General features: G+C 37.5%; 1 protein-coding gene across 16 annotated transcripts in view; it reads right to left on the bottom strand.

Annotated features, from left to right (window-relative positions):
* ABI3BP (ABI family member 3 binding protein) overlaps positions 1 to 24,984 on the bottom strand; it is a 252,672-nt gene that overhangs the window by 26,921 nt on the left and 200,767 nt on the right. For all 16 annotated transcript variants that reach the window (XM_059392066.1, XM_059392067.1, XM_059392070.1 and 13 more), the window contains 7 exons: positions 21,848 to 21,913; positions 20,045 to 20,119; positions 11,952 to 12,029; positions 10,116 to 10,220; positions 8,517 to 8,645; positions 7,767 to 7,835; positions 1,717 to 1,926 (listed from right to left, as the gene is read on the bottom strand). In XM_059392066.1, the coding sequence (XP_059248049.1) occupies positions 1,717 to 1,926; positions 7,767 to 7,835; positions 8,517 to 8,645; positions 10,116 to 10,220; positions 11,952 to 12,029; positions 20,045 to 20,119; positions 21,848 to 21,913 (732 nt within the window). The remainder of the gene's footprint in view (positions 1 to 1,716; positions 1,927 to 7,766; positions 7,836 to 8,516; positions 8,646 to 10,115; positions 10,221 to 11,951; positions 12,030 to 20,044; positions 20,120 to 21,847; positions 21,914 to 24,984) is intronic.

Raw genomic sequence — 24,984 nt, 5'->3', positions numbered from 1 at the left:
CTTTCTTATGAAACAATTTCCAGTGATTTGAGAGAATTAACCTCTGCATTACATGATCTGCTGGTTTCTAAAAGATTACATTTGAAATCAAGTGGTATTTAATAAAATAATAAAACACTAAAAATAAACAGTGCAAAAAAGTAGAATAGACTGTTAGGATATATGGTCCAACATTTAAATATACACTAGGTTATGATTAAATATGGACTTATTTCCATCTAGAAAATATTGCAGCTAAAGAGATATAGTCCATTTCCATGAAAATTGTTATCAAGTCCAGTATCTTATGAAGGATCTTAAGCAGCCCATTAACATTTAGTAACAATGTTACAAATGTAATTGGTTAGATAGAGAAAGTACACCCTATTCATTATTTTTTGGAGATTACAAGTTTCTACAATGAAAAAAAAGTTACATGATGAACCAGAAAGGAAAATCCTTTTGCTCTTAAAAAGTTAAATCAGATATTGAGACACCAAAGGGAATATGTATTAGATGTATTGGATTATTAGATATATTAACAAATTCCACCTTGAAGTCCCACATCTTTAAGACTAATGAAATTTTATGGTTTCTATGGTTCTATAATAACTAAGTTTCAGTCTGTCATGAGAAATCCTTATTAGTATACTACATGAATTGGGAATTTTGACTTTTTGATCCATGAGATAGTCAATACTCAAGAGATTGTTTTTTAGATATTGGGATGGTAGCGCCTACTGGCATGGTCCCAAGTGAAGAAGCAGGACTAGGCAAATCCCCAGGAAATATGAGCAATGGCTGATTCTTTCTCAAAACAAAGGCAAGGCCTTCATGAAAAATGAAATTCACAAAATATGGTTAAATAAAAAAAGCCCAGTTAAGCAAAATAGGCTGTTTCAGCAAAAGTTTCCCAGACCAAACAGTTTTGTCTGAGGAGAAATAACTGCTGTTTTCTTCTTTATTCACAGAAAGCTTGTCAGATGCTGAATCTCCCACTCCCCACTTGCCCTATGTACTTTCCTTTCTCCATCCTGACAGCCTCTCAGTGGGGCCCTCTAGACCCTGTCTACCTGTCCAAGCATAGTAGGACATGGACGGCAGGAGCTCTGTATAATCCCCCTATTGGGTATATTCCTCTAGCTGATTCAGCCTCTTCATCTTTTCTCTCTCCTCTCTAGTTTGACTAACCTGTTCACTATGAAGAAATAAATTCCCATATAATAAATTCAAATAATGACTCCCTTCTTATTTTTCACAGTCACTTTTAGAGGGATTAGGTGAGTGATAGCAGAACTAAAATTTTCTGAGGTGAGCGGAAAAATGACCAGGATTAGAATTCTAAAAAAAATTTCTCCTAAAATAACTGAATAACTTTCAACCCACTGGAAACTTCTAGGTCAATCTAGGAATTAGTTTTGTGAAATGCAAACTGGTGTAAATATCATCAGCACTGCCAACTTCTATGTCATTTGTTGTTTTCTTGATAATGGAAAGATCAGATCTATCTTTAAACCATGAAAAAGAGTTCTGAGGGGAGATGGAAGGAATACAACCTAAAGAGATTAAATGAACAGAAAGCCCATAATGAGGACATAGATGATCTTTTTCCATCATATGACATTTCTGGCAATACAGCTCTGCTACAACTCACTACACCTGAGATATACCTTATAGGACATAGTTTGACCCAGGTACCACATTCACATATCAATGCTTCCCACCAAAGTATCTTACCAGTGACGGTATCATTTAGTGGCTTATTCCAGTCCAGGATGACAAATGAGGGACACCCTTCCACAGTGACCACAGTGAGGTTGGTAGGTGGGTTCTGCGGTGGGCTGGTGGCATTCCCTTCAGTAGCATCCTCTTTGGGGAACCGTTTGACAGAATCAGTGATGGAGCAGGGCCTGTTTTCAGGTTTTTGGATGTATCGCACATGAGGACCTAAGAGAGAAAGGACTCTGAGATTTAGCCTTGTTTGAGCGTGTACAGAAGGTGGAGGTAAACTCAAATCTATTTATCTGTATGAAGACATTCGGTCTCACATTATAAGCAGATAGATGAAGGCAGTGCTGTGCATTGTTCAAACTTGTGAAAATTTAGAATTCCTGTCTCTGAGAAACATGATTTAGATGTTGTAGCTGGTTTAATTTTCTAAATAGGTTTATCTTATGCTAATATCCAAAAGTAATTTGGTCCCCCTGAGCATGTTTTAAATTGCATAATTTATGGGGCAGTGGAAAGAGTACTTGAGAGGGTGTTGCTTTAGAAGTGGTGAATAATTAGCCCTACACTAAACAGAGTTCTGGTCTAACCTAGTAAACCTTAAAAGCCAGACTCAAAAGGGTCAAGTGGTTTCAAGTAATTTAAATATGTCCAGGATGAAATTCAAGAATACTTTAGATTTAAAAAAAAAAAAATCCAGCACACCAACGTGAAATAACAGGAAAATAATACCCATAATGAGGAGAAAAATAAACCGTGGAAATCAATCTAGAACTTGCATGGATGTTAGTCGTCAAACAAGGACAATAAAAACATTATTGTCACTATAATGTATGCGATAAAAAAAAGAGATATAAACAAGACTGAAATCAAATTTCTAGAGGTGAAAACTAAAATGTATAAGATGGAAAACACATAGGATGATAGTAGTATAGAGATGATATTGCAGAAAAAGTTTAGTGACCTTGAAGACATAGCAATAAAAACTACCCAAAATAAAAGTGGAGAGAAAAAAGAATTAAAAATAATGAACAGAGCATCATTGAGTTGTGGCACAATTTCAGGCAGTATAATATACACATAATTTTAGTATCTGAGTAGAAAAGAGGCAGAAAAAATATTCAAAGAAATAATGGTGAAAAATGTCCAAATTTGATAAAACCTCTAAACCCACAAATCCAAAAAAGTTCAAAGAAACCTAAGCACAACAATCATGAAGAAACTATACTAATATAATTAAGTTTCACAAAACCAATGGTAAAAAGAGAAAAATTTTTAAAGGAGGCATAAAAGACAGATCATATATAGAATAACAAAGATAAGGATTATGGCAGATCTCTCAGTAGAAAGAATGAGAGTGAGAGGACAGTAAAGCAACGTCTCTAAACACTGGGGAAAAAACCTTATCATCTAGAATTCTATAACTAGTGGAAATATCCTTTTTTAAGAAAAGTGAAATAGGATATAGTGAGAGGACATAGTGAGAAGGTGGTCATCTTCAATCAAGGAGAGAGGGCTCAAAAGAACTCAAATCTAATGATACCTTCAAAATTCAACAGAATTCAAAACCAACAGACAGACCCACACTAAAAGAAAGATTAAAGGACATTCAGGGAGAAGGACAATGATACCAGATGGAAATATAAATCCACACAAAGGGATAAAGAGCACTGAGAATAGTAACTATATATGTAGGTAGGTACAATAATTTTATTATTTCTTTCTAAAAGATAATTTACCATTTAAGCATAAAAAATAACAATTTAGTGTGATATATTAACATGTGAAAGTAAAATGTATAACAATGATAGGCCAGGAGGAGAGAATATTTGCCATACTAAGGTAAAGTTCTTTCACTATTTGGGAAGTTGTAGAAGTAAGAATACGCAATAGGGAAGACAGTCTCTTCAATAAATGGTGCTGGGCAAACTAGACAGCTACATGCAAAAGAATGAACCTGGACCACTTGTTTATACCATACACAAAAAATAAACTCAAAGTCGATTAAAAATTTAAAATTGAGATATGAAACCACAAAACTCCTGGAAGAAAACATAGGCAGTAATTTCTTTGACATCGGCCTTAGCAACATTTTTCTAGATCTATTTCCTCAGGCAAGTTAAACAAAAACAAAGACAATCAGGACTACATCAAAGTAAAAAGCTTTCACACACCAAAAGAAATTATCAACAAAACAAAAAGGCAACCTACTGAACGAGAGAAGATACTTGAAAATGATATATCTGATAAGGGTTTAATATTCAAAATATGTAAAGAATTTATACACCTTGACACCAAAACCCACAAATGCTCCAATTAAAAAATGGACACATGACATATTTTTGCAAAGGAAGACATTCAAGTAGCCAACAGACACATGAAAAGATGTTCAACAACACTAATCATCAGGGAAATGCAAATCTAAACTATAATGAGATATCACCCTACACCTGTCAGAATAGCTAGAGTCAAAAAAACAAGAAATACTAAGTGTTGGAGAATATGGAGAAAACAGTTGTGTCCTACTGGTGGGACTATAGATTTGTGCAGCCACTGTGGAAAACAGTATGAAGTGCCTCAAAAAATGAAAAACAGAAATACCATATGATCCAGTAATTCTACTGCTAGGTATTTACCCAAGGAAGATGAAAGCACTAATTTGAAAAGATATATGCGACCCTGTGTTTATTGCAACATTATTTACAATAGCTAAGATATGGGGATAACCCCAGTGTCCATTGACAAATGAATGGATAAAGAAAAATGGTACATATATATAATGGAATATTGCTCAGCCATAAAAAAGAATGAGACTGTCGTTTGTAACAACAAAGATAGACCTAGAGGATATTATGCTAAGTGACGTAAGTCAGACTGAGAAAGACAACTACTGTATTTTACTTATATGTATAATCTAGAAAAAAAATCCACACAAGTGAACAAACAAAAAGCAGAAACAAATCCATAAACACAGAAAACAAACTTATGGTCGCCAGAGGGTAGGAGGATAGGCAAAAATGGATGAAGGGGAATGGGAGATACAGGCCTCCAGTATGGAATGAATACAGACTAGGGATAAAAAGTCCAGCATTGGGAATAGAGTCAATACTATTATAATAATATATGGTGACAACAGTAACTACAATCGTAGTGAACATAGCATAATGTATAGAAAAGTTGAATCACTATGTCACTAAGGTAACATTGTGTGTCAACTACACTTCAGCTGAAGAAAAAATCTAAAGGCAGGCTGGAAAAGAGGAAAAAGGGAACATGAAAGGTACTGAGTTTTACAAGGTTTCAGGACATAAGATCATTATATAAAAATTAATTTTTCTACATATTAGCAATGAATAATTATAAATTTAAATAAAAATACTATTTTTATGGTTTTATGTACACTGAAAACTAAAAAACACTGGTGAGAATAATTGAAGACTTAAATAAATTGTAAAATATACCATTGTTCATAGGTAGGAAGACTTAACCATGGTATGGCTGTCAATTTTTCCCAACTGACCCATGCAACTCTAATATAATAAAATTCTAATAAAAATATAACCAGGTTACTTTTAAGACATTGAAAAGCTGATTCTAAAATTCAGACGTAGATATAGAGTACCCAGAATCATCAATACAATACCAATACCACAATAATACAAACATGGTGGTATTGATGTAAAGGCAGATAAATAGATCAATGGAACAGACCAGGGAGCTAAAACATTTCTTCATATATGTAGACAATTCATTTTTGACAAAGGCAGAAATGAAATTCAGTGGAAAAAGTAGTTTTTTTCAGCAAATGATGCTGGAACAATTTTACATCCTCAAGCAAGGTAACTGATTTGTTTCACATCTTGTATCATATACAAAATTTTACACAGTATGGATTGTAGACCTAAATGTAAAAGTAAAGAATATCTAAAAGACAGCAGAGAAACTTCTAAAGGGAAACAAAGGGTCTTTGTGACCTCTGGTTGGTCAATGGTTTCTTAAATATAACACCAAAAATACAGTGTATAAAAAAACCAAATTAATAAACAGATTCATTAAAATTAAAAAACAGAAGTCACATACTAGGAGAAAAAAATCTGCAAAGCATGTATCTGAAAAAGTTCTTCTACCAAAAAAATACAAAGAATCTTAGGTAGCCTGGGTGGCTCAGTCAATTAAACATTAAATTCTTGATTTTCACATAGGTCATGATCTAGGGGTCTTGGGATCAGGCCCTGCATTGGGCTCTGCACTCAGTGAGAAGTCTACTTGAGGATTCTCTTCTTCTCCCTCTGACCCTCCCCCCGCTGATGCATGCACTCTTCCACTCTCTCCTCTCTTTAAAATAAATAAACCTTTTAAAACTCTGAAACTCAACAATAAGAAAATAAGCAGTACCATAAAAAATGGACAAAAAAAGGGCATCTGTGTGGCTCAGTGGGTTAAAGCCTCTGCCTTTGGCTCAGGTCATGATCTCAGTGTCCTGGGATCAAGCCTCACATCAGGCTCTCTGCTCAGCAGGGATTCTGCTTCCTCTTCTCTCTCTGCCTGCTTCTCTGCCTACTTGTGATCTCTGTCTGTCAAATAAATAAAATATTTTTTAAAAAATGGACAAAAGGGGTGCCTGGGTGGCTCAGTGGATTAAGCCGCTGCCTTCAGCTCAGGTCATGATCTCACAGTCCTGGGATTGAGCCCCGCATCGGGCTCTCTGCTCAGCAGGGAGTCTGCTTCTCTCTCTCTCTCTCCGCCTGCCTCTCTGTCTACTTGTGATCTCTCTCTGTCAAATAAATAAATAAAATCTTAAAAAAAAAAAGGACAAAAAATTTGAACAGGCACACCAAAATAGGTGGCTCAGCATCCTTAGTCATTAGAGGTATGCAAAGTAAAATCATAATCAGATACCACTACACACCTGTTAAAATGACTGAAATTCAAAATACCACATAAGTGTTGGTAAAGATGTGGAGGAACTGGAAGTCTCATACACTGCTGACAGAAAGGTTAACAGCACAACTACCGTGGAAAAAATCTATAGTTTCTTAAAATGTTATAGTCTAGCCACTGCTCTTGTAGGCATTCATCCAAAAGGAATGAAGGCATATACCTATACAAACACTCACACACAGCAGCTTTACTGGCAATGTAAAAAAATTAGAAAAAGCCCAAATGTCATAAACAGGTTTAATAAATACTTATATATCCATAAAGCAGAATATCAGTCAGCAATAAAAGAAATGAACTATTGATACATGTTGCAACATGGATGAATCTTAAAATAATTATGCTGAAAGAAACCAGACCAAAAAAATTTCCTACTGTATTTTTTCATGTACATAAAAATCCACACAATGCATACATATTTATAATAAAGTATATCTGTGTTTTTCTAGGAACTAGAGATTTGGTGGAGGAATGAAATGGAAGAATTGTAAAAATACATGATTACACTCTTGGAGTGTCATATATTGTGATGATAGATTCATGGGTGTATATGTATGTTAAGATTTATCAAATTCTACACTTCAGAAAAAATATTACAAAAGAAAATACTGGGCTCTATATCATTGCTCTCTTACTATGGTTGATTTGATACTGTTCAAAAATATTTTCTGTGTTCATGGAAGGAGTATACTTCTCCAGTTTTCGATTTGAGGTTGGCTATGTGACTTTGGCCAATGGATAGTGTCAGGTTTAAAACAAGGGGGAACTTGAAATGCTGCTGTGCTTTTGAACTCACCACCCTTGACTTTGTATTGTCACCAAAATGGCTCCTTCTGAGTCACTATTGGTCCTTGATCCTCAGGACCAGAATGAAAAAATGTGGAGTATAGCTACGCCCAAGCCACAGGAGGCCCAGCTGAACCTGCTGCTAGAAGCAGAACCACCCAGTCAAGCACAGCTGAGATCAGCTGACCCTCAGGTGACTTGGAGACACATGAGAAATAAATCCTTATTAGACTATGCTACTAAGATTTTGCAGTTATTCCACAGCAAAAGCTAACTGATAGTTGCACCAAAGACAGCTTTGTCAAAATTGAGACTTTGGAGCCGATCGTACATACCTTTGAATCTGGGCTTCCCAAGAGGATCAGTTTCTCTTGTTGGACTTGAGCTAAAGTCAGTTATATTAACTGTGAACAGAAGATAAGAAATTATTTTAGCAAAATATAAAAAATTTCTTAATAAAATAAAAGAGTATTAAGAACTCTAAATATTTAATATGCCTCCTGGTCAATTGCTTGTGATCTTGATTTCCTTTATTATAATTATACATACTATCCACAATAAATGGCCTTTAATTGTGTCCTGCTGCAGGTGTTCTGAGTATACTAAAAAATGATTTAAAGATTAAAGTAGGCAATACTCAGTAACAAATCAATATATGTATGACTTATTTTTTAATTAGGTTCCATTCCCAAAGTGAGGCTTGAACTCATGACCCTGAGATTAGGGCAGTGATCAGCTGAGATCAGGCAGTAGAGCATGAGTGGCATCCTCTACTGACTGAGCCAGTCACCCCAAGATATGTCAATAATAATGACATCTGATTTAGTGAGAAGCACTGAGTAATCTAGATCTTTTCAGGAAGATGTCTCTAAAAAACTTGGGTACTTTCTTCTCTATGAAGGGAAGGACCATATTCTATCTCAAAGCTTTAAACATGAATATAATTTCAAAATTTAAAAAGACTCATATTGACCATAAAATTGAACAAAGCAGATAATCCAGAACTGAGACACACTTCCCCCTAACTTGAAATCTTTCAGTACTTCATAGCTAAGCATCCAGTGTGAAGTGAATGACATACTAACCAAGATCTTCTCCTGATGCAGGAGCTGTTGGTTGCTTTTCATCTGTCTCTGTTCTCTCTGAAGGGGCTTCTGTAGGACCGAGTGTGGCCCTCAAGGGTGGAGATGTTACTCGGCCCGATAAAATGATTCCTATAATGTGGAGCCAAAGTAGTCAGGCTTTATAGGAGCACTGCCAAGTTCTCATTTATTCTATAAATATTTTTCAGCACTTAAGTGTAAGTTAAGAGAAAACAAAACCAGTGTCTTTGATTGAAATAGATGTGTGAGCCAAATATACTGAAGCATTATAGATATGGTGGAAAAAACTGGATAAAGTCACAGAGAAAGAAAACAGACAGAGTAATAATGTCTATGGAAAAAGATGCAGGGTCGGTGGGGGCAGGGCAGGAATGCCTTCACAGAAGTTGTGCCAATAAAGAAGTGAGATAATCAGCAGGGAGGTACGAGAGCTATATTCTAGGCAGAGGTTGCAGGAAGAACCAAGCCAGAGAAGCACAAAACTACCTGGTGTGTTTAATTTAAAGGGGTGAGAGCTGAGATACTTTGGGGTGCCATGAGAGCTGACTGTGGAAGGACAGGAAAGGTCAGATCGTGAAGGGCCTTCCATACCACAGATTTGGACATTGTTTTTAGGGGACAAGGACCCACTGAACGATTTTTACTAGGAAAATAATGAGATGAGAAGGGGATGAATGGTCAGGTTGCAAGTCTGGTGGCCAAGAGGGAAGTCAAAAGATGAAAGTAGTTGTTGAAGGCAAAGGCAGAACAGGTGAACTACATATGGAGCAGTGGGATTAGGTGGAAGATGTTTTACAGGAAAGCTCTCAAGGAGATGGAATGGCTTGACCTGTAGAGTAACTGGCAGGCATGGATCGGGCTGGAGAAGAAGGAAAAAGATGCTTACTATAACATCTGTTCTGTTGACTTCTACAATATATTCCTGCCCTGCTGCACAAGGTAGAGCTGCTAATGTTTTATCCCTCGGTCTCTCCCCTAGTACCATAATACTGGTACTATGGGAGGCTGGTGAACAGGGGGGGCTTTCAGTAAAAGGTATAGGATTTCATTTTAGGAGATAATGATAAAGAGATGACAGGACCTCACATTTTCCATTACCCCTACTAGGTTGGCAATGTTGAAAGGCCTGAGTGAGCTTCTGTCTCACAACCTTTAAAAAGGAAAAGTGAATTGGGGGAAAGCAGAAGGGGAGACAAACCATGAGAGATGTGGACCCTGAGGAAAAAAACTGAGGGTGGGTTGGATGAGCCTGGTGGTGGGTGTTAAGGAGGGCACATATTCCATGGAGCACTGGGTGTGGTGCATAAACAATGAATCTTGGAACACTGAAAAAATTATATTATAAAAAGAAGCGAACTGGCCTAGGGGTACAGGGATGGTTTCTGGGACCTCACCCATCCAGAATCAGGGCAGAAGCCCAAGGTCCACTGGACTTCCCAGTGTCCGGTTTTGGGGGCCAACACAAGCACGTGTCCCATGCTCCAAAGACTAGTCTGTTGCTTAACCTAGCCTGCCAAGAAGGGCTTGTGGTTGCCCAGGAAAATGAACATCACAGAGAGAGAAGGTATATGACCAACATACCTGTACTTCCTGGCTTGCCAGTGACATTATTTGGTGGTAAAGGTTTTCTTCGTGGGGGCACAGGTCTAGGTGGCAAGTGAGGGCGGCGAGTGCCTGGGACTGCGGCTACGAGATTATATTCCAGATAAAGCTGGTATAAAGATTTGCTCCATAGACATGTCAGGTTTTAAAAAATAACATTTGGTAAGTAGCAATTGGACGACAGAGAAGAGATTCCACAGAAAAGTGTCTATGAGTAATATATTCTGATATTCATCTAAATCAATTTTGGTAATATACCTAGGAACAATGAAGTCCATTAACATGTGGAAAAATATCCTCTAATTATAGTCTGTTTGCCTTTTGAAACTCAACAGATGTAGAGAATTTAACATTTTTAGTTTCTCTGTAGGCACAATAGTATTTCTGAGTTTCATTGTCTCCCATTGCCTTTGATTTTCAGACTACAATTTCTAAAGTCATTTTAGCTTTAAATTGTTAAAGGATATAATTTCTCCTTTAGTGGATGCTTCATCCCACCACCAAAATCTATTATATCATTATAACTGAAAAAATGCTTTCCAAAAGATTACAACAAAGCAGCCTTGACAGCAGAAGCAATAAGCCTATGCCTGTGGAGAGCAGGGTCAATATGGACAGTTGTGCATTGCACAGGGGCCCTTGGCAAGGGATACATGAGCTGGAGCTGAAGTTTAATATGCACTCTGCTCATCCATCTGTGAGCCCTGGTGCAAGCCTGCACACTCAGAGGAAGGGCACATTGTACCAAAGAGTCTGCCTAAAGAGCAGAGGGAAGAGGTACCTTTTAATACGATGCACAAGTCATCTTTTCATACTTTGCCCAAAGGCTGGCAAGGCTACACGTGTCTAGAATAATCCACCTTAACCCAAATTTTAAGTCTTGTATTACAGCTTAAAAATTCACCTCTTTCTTTGCATGATATATATTGGCTAAAAATCTTGAAGCAAAAGTGACAACCTAGGAAAATGGTTTGTGACTTTAAGTACTCCTTGGGAGACTAGCGAGGGTACATTTGGGCATGTGCAGGGGAGTGAGTGGGATAACAGAGTATGGATCTGTAGCCCAGGTGTTAGTACACCAGAGTAGGTTTTCATAGCAACCTTGTAAATGGCATAGAATTCTTAATGCAAACCTTTCCAAGTCACCAGCTTCATCATTTTGGCCTATTATATAGAACACAGTCTTAAATTAGGAACATAAATCCCATAAGGCACAAGGATATTGTAGTAAATTACACAAGAACAAAACTTGAACATGGTGAGAGCTAGAACCCAAAGTGACTCTTCAGCACTTGTCCATTGTGACCCTTTAGAACATTATACAAAGTGATTCTTGAATTAGTACCCCATCAGAAGCTCTTGTAAATATTTGATGTGTGCTTAGAGCACTTTCATTTTCCCAAAGATAATATTTTATATTTTTAATTTTTTTGGGGGGGGGGGGGAGAGATTGAGAGTGAGTATGCACAGGGTGGAGGAGGGGCTGAGAGAGAGAGAGAATCTTAAGCAGACTCCACACCTGACACCCGACGCAGGGCTCCATCTCACAACCATGAGATCATGACCTGAGTCAAAATCAAGAGTTGGATGCTTAACCAACTGAACCACCCAGGTGCCCAAAATGGTACCTTTGGGTACTTCTAGAGAAACATTCTAAAAAATATATTTTATTTTAGAATGTTTCTCTAGGAGTACTGTTGGCATGGTTCTTTGAGAGCTGTATGGATGCTGTTTTTGCTACAATTTTTGACACTGCAGTTTCTGCCCAAGTAGCAGAGAAGAGCAAAGTAAGGGAGTCAGTATTTTATTCCTTACCTGGTTTTTTGGTGGAGTGTGTAGAGTCCATGGACACATTTTTACCAGCACCTGATGGCTTTGGGGCTTGCTTGACCCCTATGAGCAGAAGGAATGAAAGGAAGTGAGTAAACAGCAAAAATGTGTTAAGTGTTTTTTCACAGAAGTTTGGTAATCAGTGATAATGTGCATTCAAAGCAGAACAGTGGCACTGGTGTTTTTGTGCCCAGACATTTTAATTGGCTTCTCCTGTCTGCATAGAGAAAATACTCAGAGCACTATATTCATTAGCTGTAATAATTTTTCGGAAGAGTTAGTGTTTAATTATGGATCATGGTATTGTCTTAATTTTCCATGATGCCCACACTGTACTGCCTTCCTGGGTGGTATGGTCTTACTAGGCAGACTTTGTATTCAGTGACTGGCCATTTTTTGTCAATATTCATGAGTACATTCTGCGGTTTAAAAAAAAGTTTTCCTCCACCCCCCTAAAGCCTCTTAAAATTCCAATGTGTTTGGATTTATCCTTGGTAAGTTGACTTTAAAAATATTCCTGGAGAAGCCTTGGCTATCACTCTGGTTAGGCCACATACTGGACTTGTAACTTTGAGACTTATAAATTAGTCCTGGGCAGGCAGAGAGCTCCAAATTGCTATTGGAAGAAATTGATCTGAAAAGTGTTTTGTGTGAAATTTTATCTCCTATGTCTCTCAAATATAATCTGGTGGTTATTAGTCATTGACCTAAACACCCATGCCAAGAGTTTGAATATCTATCCTAAAGAGAGGGGGAGCCAATTTAGGTTTTGTCTTATTTTTTTGAATTATTATGTTTTTACCTTATAAAATAATCTTCCCCAATGTCGCTGACAGTCATCATTAAGAAAGAACAGAAACAGACATTATCCATGCAAACAGACAAGGATCTGTGGACTCCGGGAAACAAACGGAGGATTTTAGAGGGGTGCAGTGGGTGGATAGGTTCACCTGGGATGGGTATTAAGGAGGGTATGTATTTCATGGAGCACTGGGTGTTATGTGCAAACAAGGAATCATGGAACACTAATGAAGTACTGTATGGTGACTAACAGAAGATAATAATAAAAAAATTCTCTATACTCTGAGGACCCGACTGTAATTCACATACTTAAAAAATCAGAATATTTAGTATACTAGTCCATAAATGAACAAGGACAACCAAAATCACCACCTTGTTTTGAGTATTCACTGTGTTCTAGGGACTATGTAGAGACTTTACACACTCAATCTCATTTACTGTGCAGGCAGATATATTAAAACAATATTGATTAAAATACAGGAGAAACTTTGCCAAAAATCAGGTATTAGCACATTAAGTGATGAAATTAATTATTATAAATCAACATTTTAATTAATGTAGAAATAGCATTACAATTATTAACATTATCATTATTATTAATACTATAATAATTATAATAAGCATTATTTTATAAACCCCGGTACGGCAATCTCATACCCTCTGCTGCTTGGTTAAAAGAGTATATATAAAATCATGGTGAATGTTTGTAGGGAGCCATGAATTAAGTGTTGCTTATTTGTAGTAGGGAGAATGTTTTTGAGGTCAATGGTTATTTTGTGGCTAATCCCACAGGCATGGCAAAAACAAATGGCTCATTAGTCTTCTTCCTGTACCCACTCTCAGTGTAATGTGTTCATTTGGGTGTTTTTGTTGGAAAAGGACTCATTTGTTCATGGCATAGAGGAATGGAAAGTACTTCCACTGTGGGATAACCTGGTTTGGTGAACCTGATTTACCACTACTCTTTGAGATTAAAAAATGTATTGTGTGTTCCAGAAGGCTAGTAGATTGTGTGTGCCTGTAGTCATTCTTCTTCACAACACTTTCCCAAATCTTTCTAACTGCAAAACAAAAACAAAGCATTTTGGCTCAAAGCACCTTCCATATTCAGTGCCTTATTTGATCCATAAAACCCTTCTGTGTGGGATATATACCATCCAGATCCTACAGATGAAGAAACCCAAGGCAGGGGAGGATTAAGTAACTCAAAGCTAGGAAGTATTGGGACTGACAGGCATGCGCCTAGCAAAGCCTAGCTCTTAACCACTAAGTGGCATAACACAGTGTACTGTCAGCTTCTTGCTTCTGTCATTCCTCACAAAGAGGCTAAGGGACATTAGCTTTAGAGTCCTATCTTCTGCCTTTTGGGTGGTTTGAGGCATCACCACTGTAAATGGCCCTGGATGGCAAGCATGTGTCATCCGAGCATGCCACTAAGACGTGGGACTCAGAGAATAGCAGATTCTGTCAGTGGACAGTTCTGAGAGTGGACAGGTCCTCTGAACCACAGGTGCTCGTCAATTGGAGATACAGGAGAGAATCCAAAACTCTGCAGGCCTACTTTATGAGTAAGACCAAAGATACAATTTCCCTGGCTTTTTTTCTAATTAAGAGAAAAATCAGCAGAAACCACCTATTGTGTCAGCTTCTCTATAGGTAGAGACAGAGGCATCTTACTATTAAATATAAGTACCCAAATCAATCATCAGCTAACCTGGACTTTCTTCAGCCTTCAGAAACAGATAGAAGTTGTCAGGGTAGAAAAATGTTGTTAAGAGCCTTGCGAAAGGCAGTCATGGGGCTCAGGGACAGGGCATTGAACTGGGCACAGGGGGATGAACTCCGGTTCTGGCCATGCCTACATCTTACTGCGGTTTGCATGTCAGCCAGGCAGCAATATGAGCACCAGGGCCCACACTCCAGTGAACTTCTTTTGCTCTGAATCAGAGAGCAAGTGAAGGCCAAAGGTAGCAGAGAGGCGGCAGGAAGGCAAAGGAGGAAGCCAGGAAGAGAGATACTATGGAGAAAGAATTCTCAGGAATTGGCACTTAATCAGCCAGTCTGGCCCAGGCTGTGACCTGAATTCTTTTTCCCTCTGGCAGGATTAATCAACATATTTTCAGAAGGGCAAAACTAGCTCTGGAAGTACCAAATGCAGCTTTAGCATGAGTCCCCATTTGCCATATGGGAGTTCTCCAAAAATCTCTGGATTTACTTAGCAGTTTATTGTCAAAAATGAAGTTATGATTTTTAACCATGGTAACAAAAACATTGCACACAAACACAGTAAACTGAAAATTCATTTCCAAATGTATTAGACACTGTTTCCTGTGACCAAAAAAGGGTGGTCTTTATGCATGATTGGTCTCTGTGCCTTTGTCTCCAAATCTCAGCACCTTGCTCAAAAGCCAGGAGTGATGAGCCAGCAGACTGGAAGGGTTAGCCACAGCCCAGAAAAACACATTCCTCATCTCGGAGGAGTCTGGTTTCTGGTTGTCAAGCACACTATATGGGGGCAGTCAAGTGTGGATTCCTCATTAGGAGGCAGAGAGAGGAGTCTCAGGCTCAAGTATGTAACATATCTGCTAAACCACATGTGTCAAGTTGGTTTCCAGACTATATTTTGCCTGACACATAATGGACCTTCAACAGAGGACCTGTATAGCTCAGCAACTTCCTTCCATAGGGAGAAAGTTGGAGAATAGAAGTTAGCCTACTCTGTGCTGGACAGAGAGCAAACATTTTCAGCTTTGCGGACCATATTGTCTCCGTCACAATTATTTCACTCTACCATTATATTGTGAAAGCAGGCTATGTTTCAACAAAACTTTATTCATGAAAATAGGCCATTAAGCCAGATTTGGCCTGTGGGACTATAGTCTGTGTGACCTCCTGGTCCAGGGCATGCTTGTTGCATCTCTGCAGTGTAGATCTGAAGTTGGCTGTAATTTTTAGAACACATCAGTGAAGCTGAAACACGTCTCTGGAAAACCTGTAAAAGCAGAATGCTGGAAAATGACCCACCTATAACCTCAACCTCTGTAGGGTACTTTCAGACTTTGAGGTGGAGGCATATTTATAAATGTAGCTAAGAAATGCATATAAAGCAAAGCAAATATCTGTAATGATGTCATGAAATAAGAAACCTGGCTCAAGATGGTTTATGAAATCATCTTTGGGTTTATGAAATCATTGCAAGATTTTTATAGAGGCCTAAATAATCAAATGTCCATAGTTTTAAGACCTATGAAATCTTGGGTTTATGAAATCATTGCAAGATTTTTATAGAGGCCTAAATAATCAAAGGTCCATAGTTTTAAGACCTAAGGGCACAATCTTACATGGCCTAAAACCATGAGGAATATGTCCTATAAATCCTAAACACTGCCTTTATCAACTGATTTTTCTTTTTAATGTAAAATATCTGGGCTGAAAATTTCAGCAAGAAAAACTACAGGAAAACGTATGTGAGATGGATGAATAATAAAGATAAATATTCTGGGCAAGATGTCACATTTGATTAGAAATCAGTTGACACAGAAATTAAGTCTCATTAAGATTTGATAGAAACTATATGTGAGTGTGGATGAGATAGTGGCCTGGATCTGAGGAGAAAATGAACTAAAAAAAAAAAAACAAAAAACAAAAAACCCCTGCATTTTTAGTAAACAAGCCAGAAAAAAATTATGCAGAATCAAAGTAAGGTGGACTCATGTAATTCATTAATCTGGAGAGAATAGATTTTAAGACACTCTTCTCATGAATTTTTAAAAACCTTATTCCCTAAGCAAATAGTCTGAGAGCTATTAAATTTTCCATTCATTATATCCTACATGTCATCTATGATTTCCAATTTTGGTATCATTTACTTCTTTTTTTGCCTTATTACATTGGGTTAATACTCCACTACTCTTTTTATTACATGTCATCTATGATTTCCAATTTTTATACCATTTACTTCCTTTTTTACCTTATTGCATTGGGTAAATACTCCACTACTCTTTTCAGCATAGCTGGTTAAGTAGGAATCCTTGTGCTCTTGATGTGAGGAGAAAAACATTCAGACAATTAAGTATGATGTTATTTTCAGGTTTTTCAGATATGTCCTTTATCACAGTGAGGAAAATGCCTTCTAGTCTTCGTTTTCTGTGAGTTTCCATTATAAAAGGATTTTGTCTAATTTTTTAATTTATTGAGGCAGTGGTATGATTTTTCTCCTTTTCTCTGTTAATGTGATGAATTATATAAATTTGTTTGGCTGTTGAGCCAACCTTGCATTCTTAAGGCAAATATCATTTGGTTGTTATGTGATATTGTAGTAGATGTAGAAATGCATCACCTTGACATGGTGAGGCTCTCTCAGCTAAGGCTGATTCTGAAGGAACTGAAAGAGGATGCTGTCTGCTGACTTCATTCCCTGCAGATGGGCAGCATTCCCCAAATGGGAATTCTATCAGATGATAGAACATATGCAATGCATTTTGGTTGGGGATGGAAGTAGAGCAAGGAAAGCAGAAACGGAGCTCAGCTTTGTCTACCTGTGCTCACCAACCCATTTCTACTAGTGAACAACTAATTAAAATGAAGAAACTCTGTTAAGAGTCCATCCTTCCACAGTTTAACTAGATGAATTAATACTACAAAGTTCATTTCATCTACAAAAAAGGGTAATAGATGTCAGTCTATATTACAAGGGGCTCTGGAAAAAAATGTTTGTATTGCAAATAGACTTATAATAATGCCTTTTTATTTCTTCTGGAAAACAATTAGCCTTTTCATAGTGAGAACCAATGCTTGATTACACTAAAAGTTAATAACTTTCAAGTTTGACCATAGCTACCTGTTCTTTCATTTGCTTTGTTGACACAAATGCTTTCTTCTATTTTCCCTTAGTCAAACTCCAGGGAAGTGTTTTGACTATTAACAAGGTGGTTCGTTTAGACCCAGATTGTTTATGTCAAACTGAGAAACTATGCATTGCTTAATCCCACAGTTGGGAATAATAATAATAAAAAGAACAGCTGAGCACAAATAGATATTGGAATGCTTTCTTGCTTTTCATGAGTCAGGGATTTATAGTAATTGCCTCATTAATTAGTTTGAAGAAAAGTGTATTCCTAGAACTTCACACACTGTAAGAACCTATAGAAAAAAAACTTTAAAACAAATCTACATCAAAATCAAAAGCTTCTGCACAGCAAAGGAAACAGTCAAGAAAACAAAGAGGCAACCCACGGAATGGGAGAAGATATTTGAAAATGACAGTACAGAAAAAAGGTTGATATCCAGGATCTATAAAGAACTCCTCAAACTCAACACACAAAAAACAGACAATCATATCAAAAAATGGGCAGAAGATATGAACAGACACTTCTCCAATGAAGACATACAAATGGCTATCAGACACATGAAAAAATGTTCATCATCACTAGCCCTCAGGGAGATTCAAATTAAAACCACATTGAGACATCACCTTACACCAGTTAGAATGGCCAAAATTAGCAAGACAGGAAACAACATGTGTTGGAGGGGATGTGGAGAAAGGGGAACCCTTTTCCACTGTTGGTGGGAATGCAAGTTGGTGCAGCCTCTTTGGAGAACAGTGTGGAGATTCCTTAAGAAATTAAAAATAGAACTTCCCTATGACCCTGCAATTGCACTACTGGGTATTTACCCCAAAGATACAGATGGAGTGAAAAGAAGGGCATCTGTACCCCAATGTTTATAGCAACAATGGCCATGGTTGCCAAACTGTGGAAAGAACCAAGATGCCCTTCAACGGATGAATGGATAAGGAAGATGTGGTCCATATACACTACAGAGTATTATGCCTCCATCAGAAGGGATGAATACCCAACTTTTGTAACAATATGGACGGGACTGGAAGAGATTATGCTGAGTGAAATAAGTCAAGCAGAGTCAATTACCATATGGTTTCACTTATTTGTGGAGCATAACAAATAGCATGGAGGACATGGGGAGATAGAGAGGAGAAGGGAGTTGGGGGAAATTGGAAGGGGAGGTGAACCATGAGAGACTACGGACTCTGAAAAACAATCTGAGGGGTTTGAAGTGGCGGGGGGGTGGGAGTTTGGGGGAATCAGGTGGTGAGTATTAGAGAGGGCACAGATTGCATGGAGCACTGGATGTGGTACAAAAAACAATGAATAAAAAATAATAAATAAATAAATAAATAAATAAATAAATAAAATCAAAATGATTTTTAGACCAAATATCTTCAGGTATTATTCATATCTCACTCTCAATAGGGAACCATCATGGATTTATTTATATATGTATTAAAAATTCTTATTAACATGCTTTTTTCATAAGCACGCACATGATTTGTACTGTTAAAAAAATATTGCAAGTGAGTGGGTGGCTCAGTTGGTTGTGTTGAACTCTTAATTTCAGCTCAAGTCATGGTTTCAGGATTGTGAGATCGAGACCCATATGGGGCTCCGCATTGGGCATGGTGCCTGCTTAAGATTCTCTCTCTCTCCCTCTGTCCTACTTCTTCCCCACCTTAAAGAAAGAAAAAGAAAGAAAGAAAGAAAGGAAGAAAGAAAGAAAGAAAGAAAGAAAGAAAAGAAATGATGCAATCCCTTATTAAGGCATCTAATAACTACCATTTATCCACTTAGTGAGTTAGGTGTTTGAACTTTAATCAGATAACTGTCTTAGTTATCTGCATGACTCCTATTTCCAGAGATCTGGTTGGATTAGGGCAATGTCATTTAATTCCCAAATTAAGCTGAATGTTTTGGTAATGTTACTATGCCTGTAGCCAGTATGATTAGCTGTTAGTTGCTCTTGTTAGACTATCATGTTCCACACTGCCAACAGTTGCAGGTCTTATAAAAAAAATTGTAATGGTACTGGTGAAACTACCAACAAAAAACAAAGTGATTATAGTCTTGAAGTTTGAGCCTATATATGGAAAGTGTTTCTGAAATTAGAGAAAACAGTTATTTTGATATTTTTATCCAATAATATATATTATACATATTAATCAGGATCTTTTCAAGAATCAAGACTATACATGGTAGCTGATTTTATGGACTGAGTTTAGAAAAGAAAAATTCTTTTTCTATGTTTTCAGACACTGGAAATTTTGATTTTAGAATGAGTTACAATTTCCAATTCCAGTTACATTAAGAACTTCCAAAACTGGTGAAAAAGAAATTTGAAGTGTGAATTCAATAAAAATACAAATTTTGAATGAACATTTTTATAGTTTGGAGAGGATCATAAAGAAGTAAATTTGTGATCATTACCTGTTCCCATTCCATTCCCTTTGGGTGTCTTACTGGGTTTGAGTCTACTAGGTCTTGTAGTTGTCTTATTCAGAACTACAATAAAGTGGGAAATAAATAGGTTAGAAATTTTCTTGTTAAAACCTTGCAATCAAGGCAAAAAGAAGTTCCCAGAGAATTGGAAGTCATTTAACATGGCAACAGAAAAATGATCGCTTACTAAAAACTATTGTTTAAAATATAAAAACCACAATTCTGGTTTAAAAATCATAGACTTGAATGTGGGAAGAGTGACCTGATTTTTTACTCTGAGGTTATCACTGGCTTGAAGAACTAACTGGTAAGGGAATTTATAGGTCTAAATGGGAAATCCCTCAGTTAATTTCTAAGCACTAGATACATTTCAAAACAGAACTGAAGAAAGATCAGGACTACATATATACCCAATGAAAACCCAATGAAAACTTGAAGCATCTTTACATGCCAAGGCCTTAATTCATGACTCATAAGTTGGTGGGTCTTTTGCAGGGGTCTCTACATAAAGGTGTTCCCTCTTAATCTGGTACAAGTTCACTGTTGAACACGGAGTATGTTGAAATCATTTTAATTTCTCTTCCACTTTAGGGAGAGCCAGAACATTGCCAGTGCTTTAAGAGGTCACTTGTCATATCCTCTGGAAGACTCTTCAAGGAAAAGCACAAAGTATATTGTGGTTGGGAGAGCAAGCTCTGGAGCCAGAATTGCTTGCCTTCAAATCTACTTCCTACCTCTTCTCATGCTTTGGCTTCCTCAACTGTACCCCACAAGACACTTGGCAAGCCCTTAGTCAATGTTAGCCATTGTTGTTATGGTTTCATTATTGTGTATAAACTTTTACTATAGCCAGCCACACATCAAGCTCATGGTGCTCATGGTACAGAGGGCACATGGAGATGTATTTGTTTATAAAAGATGTCTGTGCCTTATTACCTTTGGGTCTTGGAAGATTACAGCCAACCCACCCCACAGAACACACACACACACACAACCACACAGAATCCGCAGAAACCGAAGGATAAAATGATTTCTTTTCCCATATGCCCAGAGAGATGTAGACGAAGAACATTAATTTATAAGCCAGCTTCATTATTTAGAACTTTAAGTTGCCTTAGAATTGCAGCAACAGAATGTCAGTGTCTTTGGTACATCTTGTGCTTTAGCACAGGAACAATTTACATGAATCAGATCAGCCTCTCCAAGTTAACTTCTCCTTAACAAGCTCCAGTGACAGAGATCCTAGAACTTTTGGAGAATTCAATAAATGTAAATTATTTTCCAATGATTATCATTTTTACTGTATATTACTTATAAAATATGTGTATATGTGTGCATATACACATGCATATGTATATGTCTGAAGGAATCAAGGAAATATGTTCTCCCAGAACAAGCATCTTTTATACTAGAATAGACCATCTCTTCTTAAATATTATTTGAGAGCTAGTAATATCTGAATAGCTAACTCTAATTCTTTTCCTATAATTGCCATGGAAAACTGAAGGAGTATGTGTGAGATTTACACACAGATGCTATTCTAAAAATACTTCTCTATTGATAAATTTCCATGGGAGTCTTTATATCTGGTCATCCTTAAAAACCTTAGTCACACTTTATCATTACCATAGAATCATTATTACCTCTCCACAAGGATCTGAATTTCTGCACATTCTTTATTGCCATTTAGAGAGATATATCCCTCCGTTGGTGTGTGCTACTATTTCGACACATTTTATACCTTCTCAGGTGTGCTGATTATTTAGGTCATCGGAAAGAGAAACAACTTACTGGGTCTGATGTGTGCTTTGTCCGGTATTCTGGGCCTCACAGGAGTAGTATACAATCTGTGTGGTGCTGAAACAGAGGAAAGGCTTTGTATTTAATCACCAACTTTCCATTAAATGGGGAGTTAGCATCCTAGGGACTAGCAACTCATACACTTTGCATGGAAGTAGAAAGGATGTTTTGAAACCTGCAATTATGCACTACAGCATTGCTGCTAAAGGGAAAATAAAGCAAGCATACATATTCATGACTGGAAATAAAGGCACAAAGTGAGCTAAGTCATTTGTACTGTGTGTCAAGGATTAGTCTTCATTTAGTCCATCTTTCTCAAAGGTATTTTATTTTACGCAATGGTTGTTAACATCGTAAACATATAAGCCAACTAGCCATCCATCCATCCATCCATCCATCCATCCATCCATCCATCCACATCTCTCAATTAGGAAGTCACAGTGGAACATTATTTTGCCCAAGAAGACAGGTAATCTCAAAAATGAAAAATGTATTTTTAGGTAGGTTAAAAGAATAGGGATGGTGGTCTCTATCAAACTGTCCTAGCTCATAACCCTGAAATGAATACTCAGAGTCCTATCCATTAAAGCTTTAGGAATGGGAGACAATGATCTTTGTTGTTCTGCCTATCAAGAGAGGATGAGCAAGGAGCAAGAAACTGGGGCAAGTCCTGGAAGCAACACACCACCTTCTCATTTCCTGGTCCTGTTGTTCAGGGCCTGCAATGGTGAGGACTCCTAAGGAAGACTTGCTGAATAAATTTTAAAAATGAACGACCATTGTAGCAGGCAAACTCATGAGAAACTAAGCTGAAATCCTTTTACTTCCCAAGGTTTTAAAGTGTACTTTCATCCTGGAATTCCCCCCTCTTCCCTTCCCTCCTCTCCTCGCCCTCGACATACCACACTGCCTCCTTAACACCACCCTCCTGGTAATGCTTTAGCTAAGACTGGAAAAAATGTTTCTTGCAAACTATGTAAGTAGATTACATCGTTTTGATGATTTTGTTCACATCTTAAGTGGGTATTTATATAATCATAAATCAGCAATGCCTTTCCTACCAAGTTAAAAAAATACACCTGTGAAATAGATTATAATGCAGCTCATTTATAAGCTTCCAGTGTGAAGACGGATGAACAGAATTTTGCCATATTTCAAGCCAAAAACAGCAGACACATACTGAAGTTCCTTGTAGGTTTATCGTGGGCCTTTCAAAGTGTTGCAGCTAGAGTGAGTAGAGGCACTGATGTTATAAAAAAATTAATTCTCATCACACCCTCAAATGGTGTCATGATGATTTGCAAATGTTTTTCTTCAAAATTCTCTTTGATAGTGGTAGGCTTACCTGAGAATTGAATCTATTTCAGTTTTTCATCTTAATTTCTTCAATGTTAAAATGTTTTAGCTCAAAGAAATACAAGGATCATGATTCTTATTAGTCTTCTTCTTGGACAAATACTAATTTTTAAACTTTAGGCAGGAAAGGTATATAAAGCAGAACACAGAAACAATCAGGACTACACTTGGTGGTTCAAAGTCCTAGGATCAGAATTTTTGCTTTATTTTTTTCCCCACAATCTTTACTCAAATCTAGACAGACTTTTTCAGACCAGTGCTGGAATATAACTTCAGTTTAGACTGTGAGTTACTCATAGAGTTTATCACTAAATAACACATGGCCTTGAGAAAACTGCTCTAGGGTTTTAATTTTAAACTGAAAGAAAAAAAGGAAAAGAAAAGGAGCTTTGTGAACATACATCCACATAGTTTTTAATGACTAATAATTTTAAAGGATGCTTTTGTGCCTAGTTTTATAAAAATCTATTTAAGAAGAGCACTAAGAAATACTATATGAGGATGAATACCCAACTTTTGTATCAACATGGATGGGACTGGAAGAGATTATGCTGAGTGAAATAAGTCAAGCAGAGAGAGTCAATTATCATATGGTTTCACTTATTTCTGGAGCATAACAAATAACATGGAGGACATAGGGAGATGGAGAGGAGAAGGGAGTTGGGGGAAATTGGAAGGGGAGATGAACATGAGAAAACTATGGATGAAAAACAATCTGAGGGTTTTGAAGGGGCAGGGGTGTGAGGTTGGGGGAGCCAGGTGGAGGGTATTATGGAGGACATGTATTGCATGGAGCACTGGGTGTGGTGTATAAGCAATGAATTCTGTTACACTGAAAAGAAATTAAATAAAAAAAAAGGATGCTTTTGTACCTAGTTTTATAAAAATCTATTTAAGAAGAGCATTAAGAAATACTATATGAAGTTAATATCAAAACTAAACAAATAGGATTATAGGAGAAATACCTTGAAGGTGTCGTGTTCTGCCCAGCACAGAGAGAGGGTAAGGAAGACATAACTTTCCCTGGGGTGGGAGAGGACAGGGACAAGGGAGTGGAAATAAGTAAAATAAACAGGGTACCCAAAATATCTCTAGTCAAGTGAGTTTCTATTACAGTTTGAGAAAGGCAAGGAAGAGCATGAGTATTTCAGGGTTTTGGTTACTGCGTGCTGCAGGGAATTGTCTCAGCAGGCAAAGGAGCAAGGGTGTCACAGAGAAATGCGGTTGGAGATTCTACTAGCAGGCTCATGCTGTCGGTTTTTGACACAAAGTTTTTTTGGAGGCCCTGGGTCTCATCGTGGAGGTTGGGAGATCAAAGAGCCACACAGGTGTTGGTCCATGCATGGGGAGAGTGTAAAGACCATGAGCAACCATTTCACCCCCCAGCACATTTCTCAAAATGCCATGTGCTGTCTTATGCCTCTAATGCATGATGTTAAAAATACAATATGATAAAACAGTTGATTGACTACCTCTTCCACAGAGCTCAGGCACACTTTCATAGGTTTTATGAGGGTGACCCTAGTGATGCACAGCATGGCTTTGTGAAAGTGGGCCCTGATGATAAAGCAGGACTATGGGGCTGGACCAGATGGTGAATGCTATTCCCGTCCTTATGATAGGTTCTTTCCTAGGGTGTTCTTTGTCGCCTCATATCAGAGAAGGCCTGGTGAGTTCACTTTAAAAGATTCTTGGTCCATTGTGTATATATACCACATCTTCTTGATCCATTCATCTGTTGATGGACATCTAGGTTCTTTCCATAGTTTGGC

Source organism: Mustela nigripes, chromosome 2, assembly GCF_022355385.1.
Source record: "Mustela nigripes isolate SB6536 chromosome 2, MUSNIG.SB6536, whole genome shotgun sequence".
In the NCBI taxonomy this organism is placed as follows: Eukaryota; Metazoa; Chordata; class Mammalia; order Carnivora; family Mustelidae; genus Mustela; species Mustela nigripes.
Note: the sequence above shows the minus strand (reverse complement) of the source record. Positions and strands in the feature narration are given on the sequence as shown.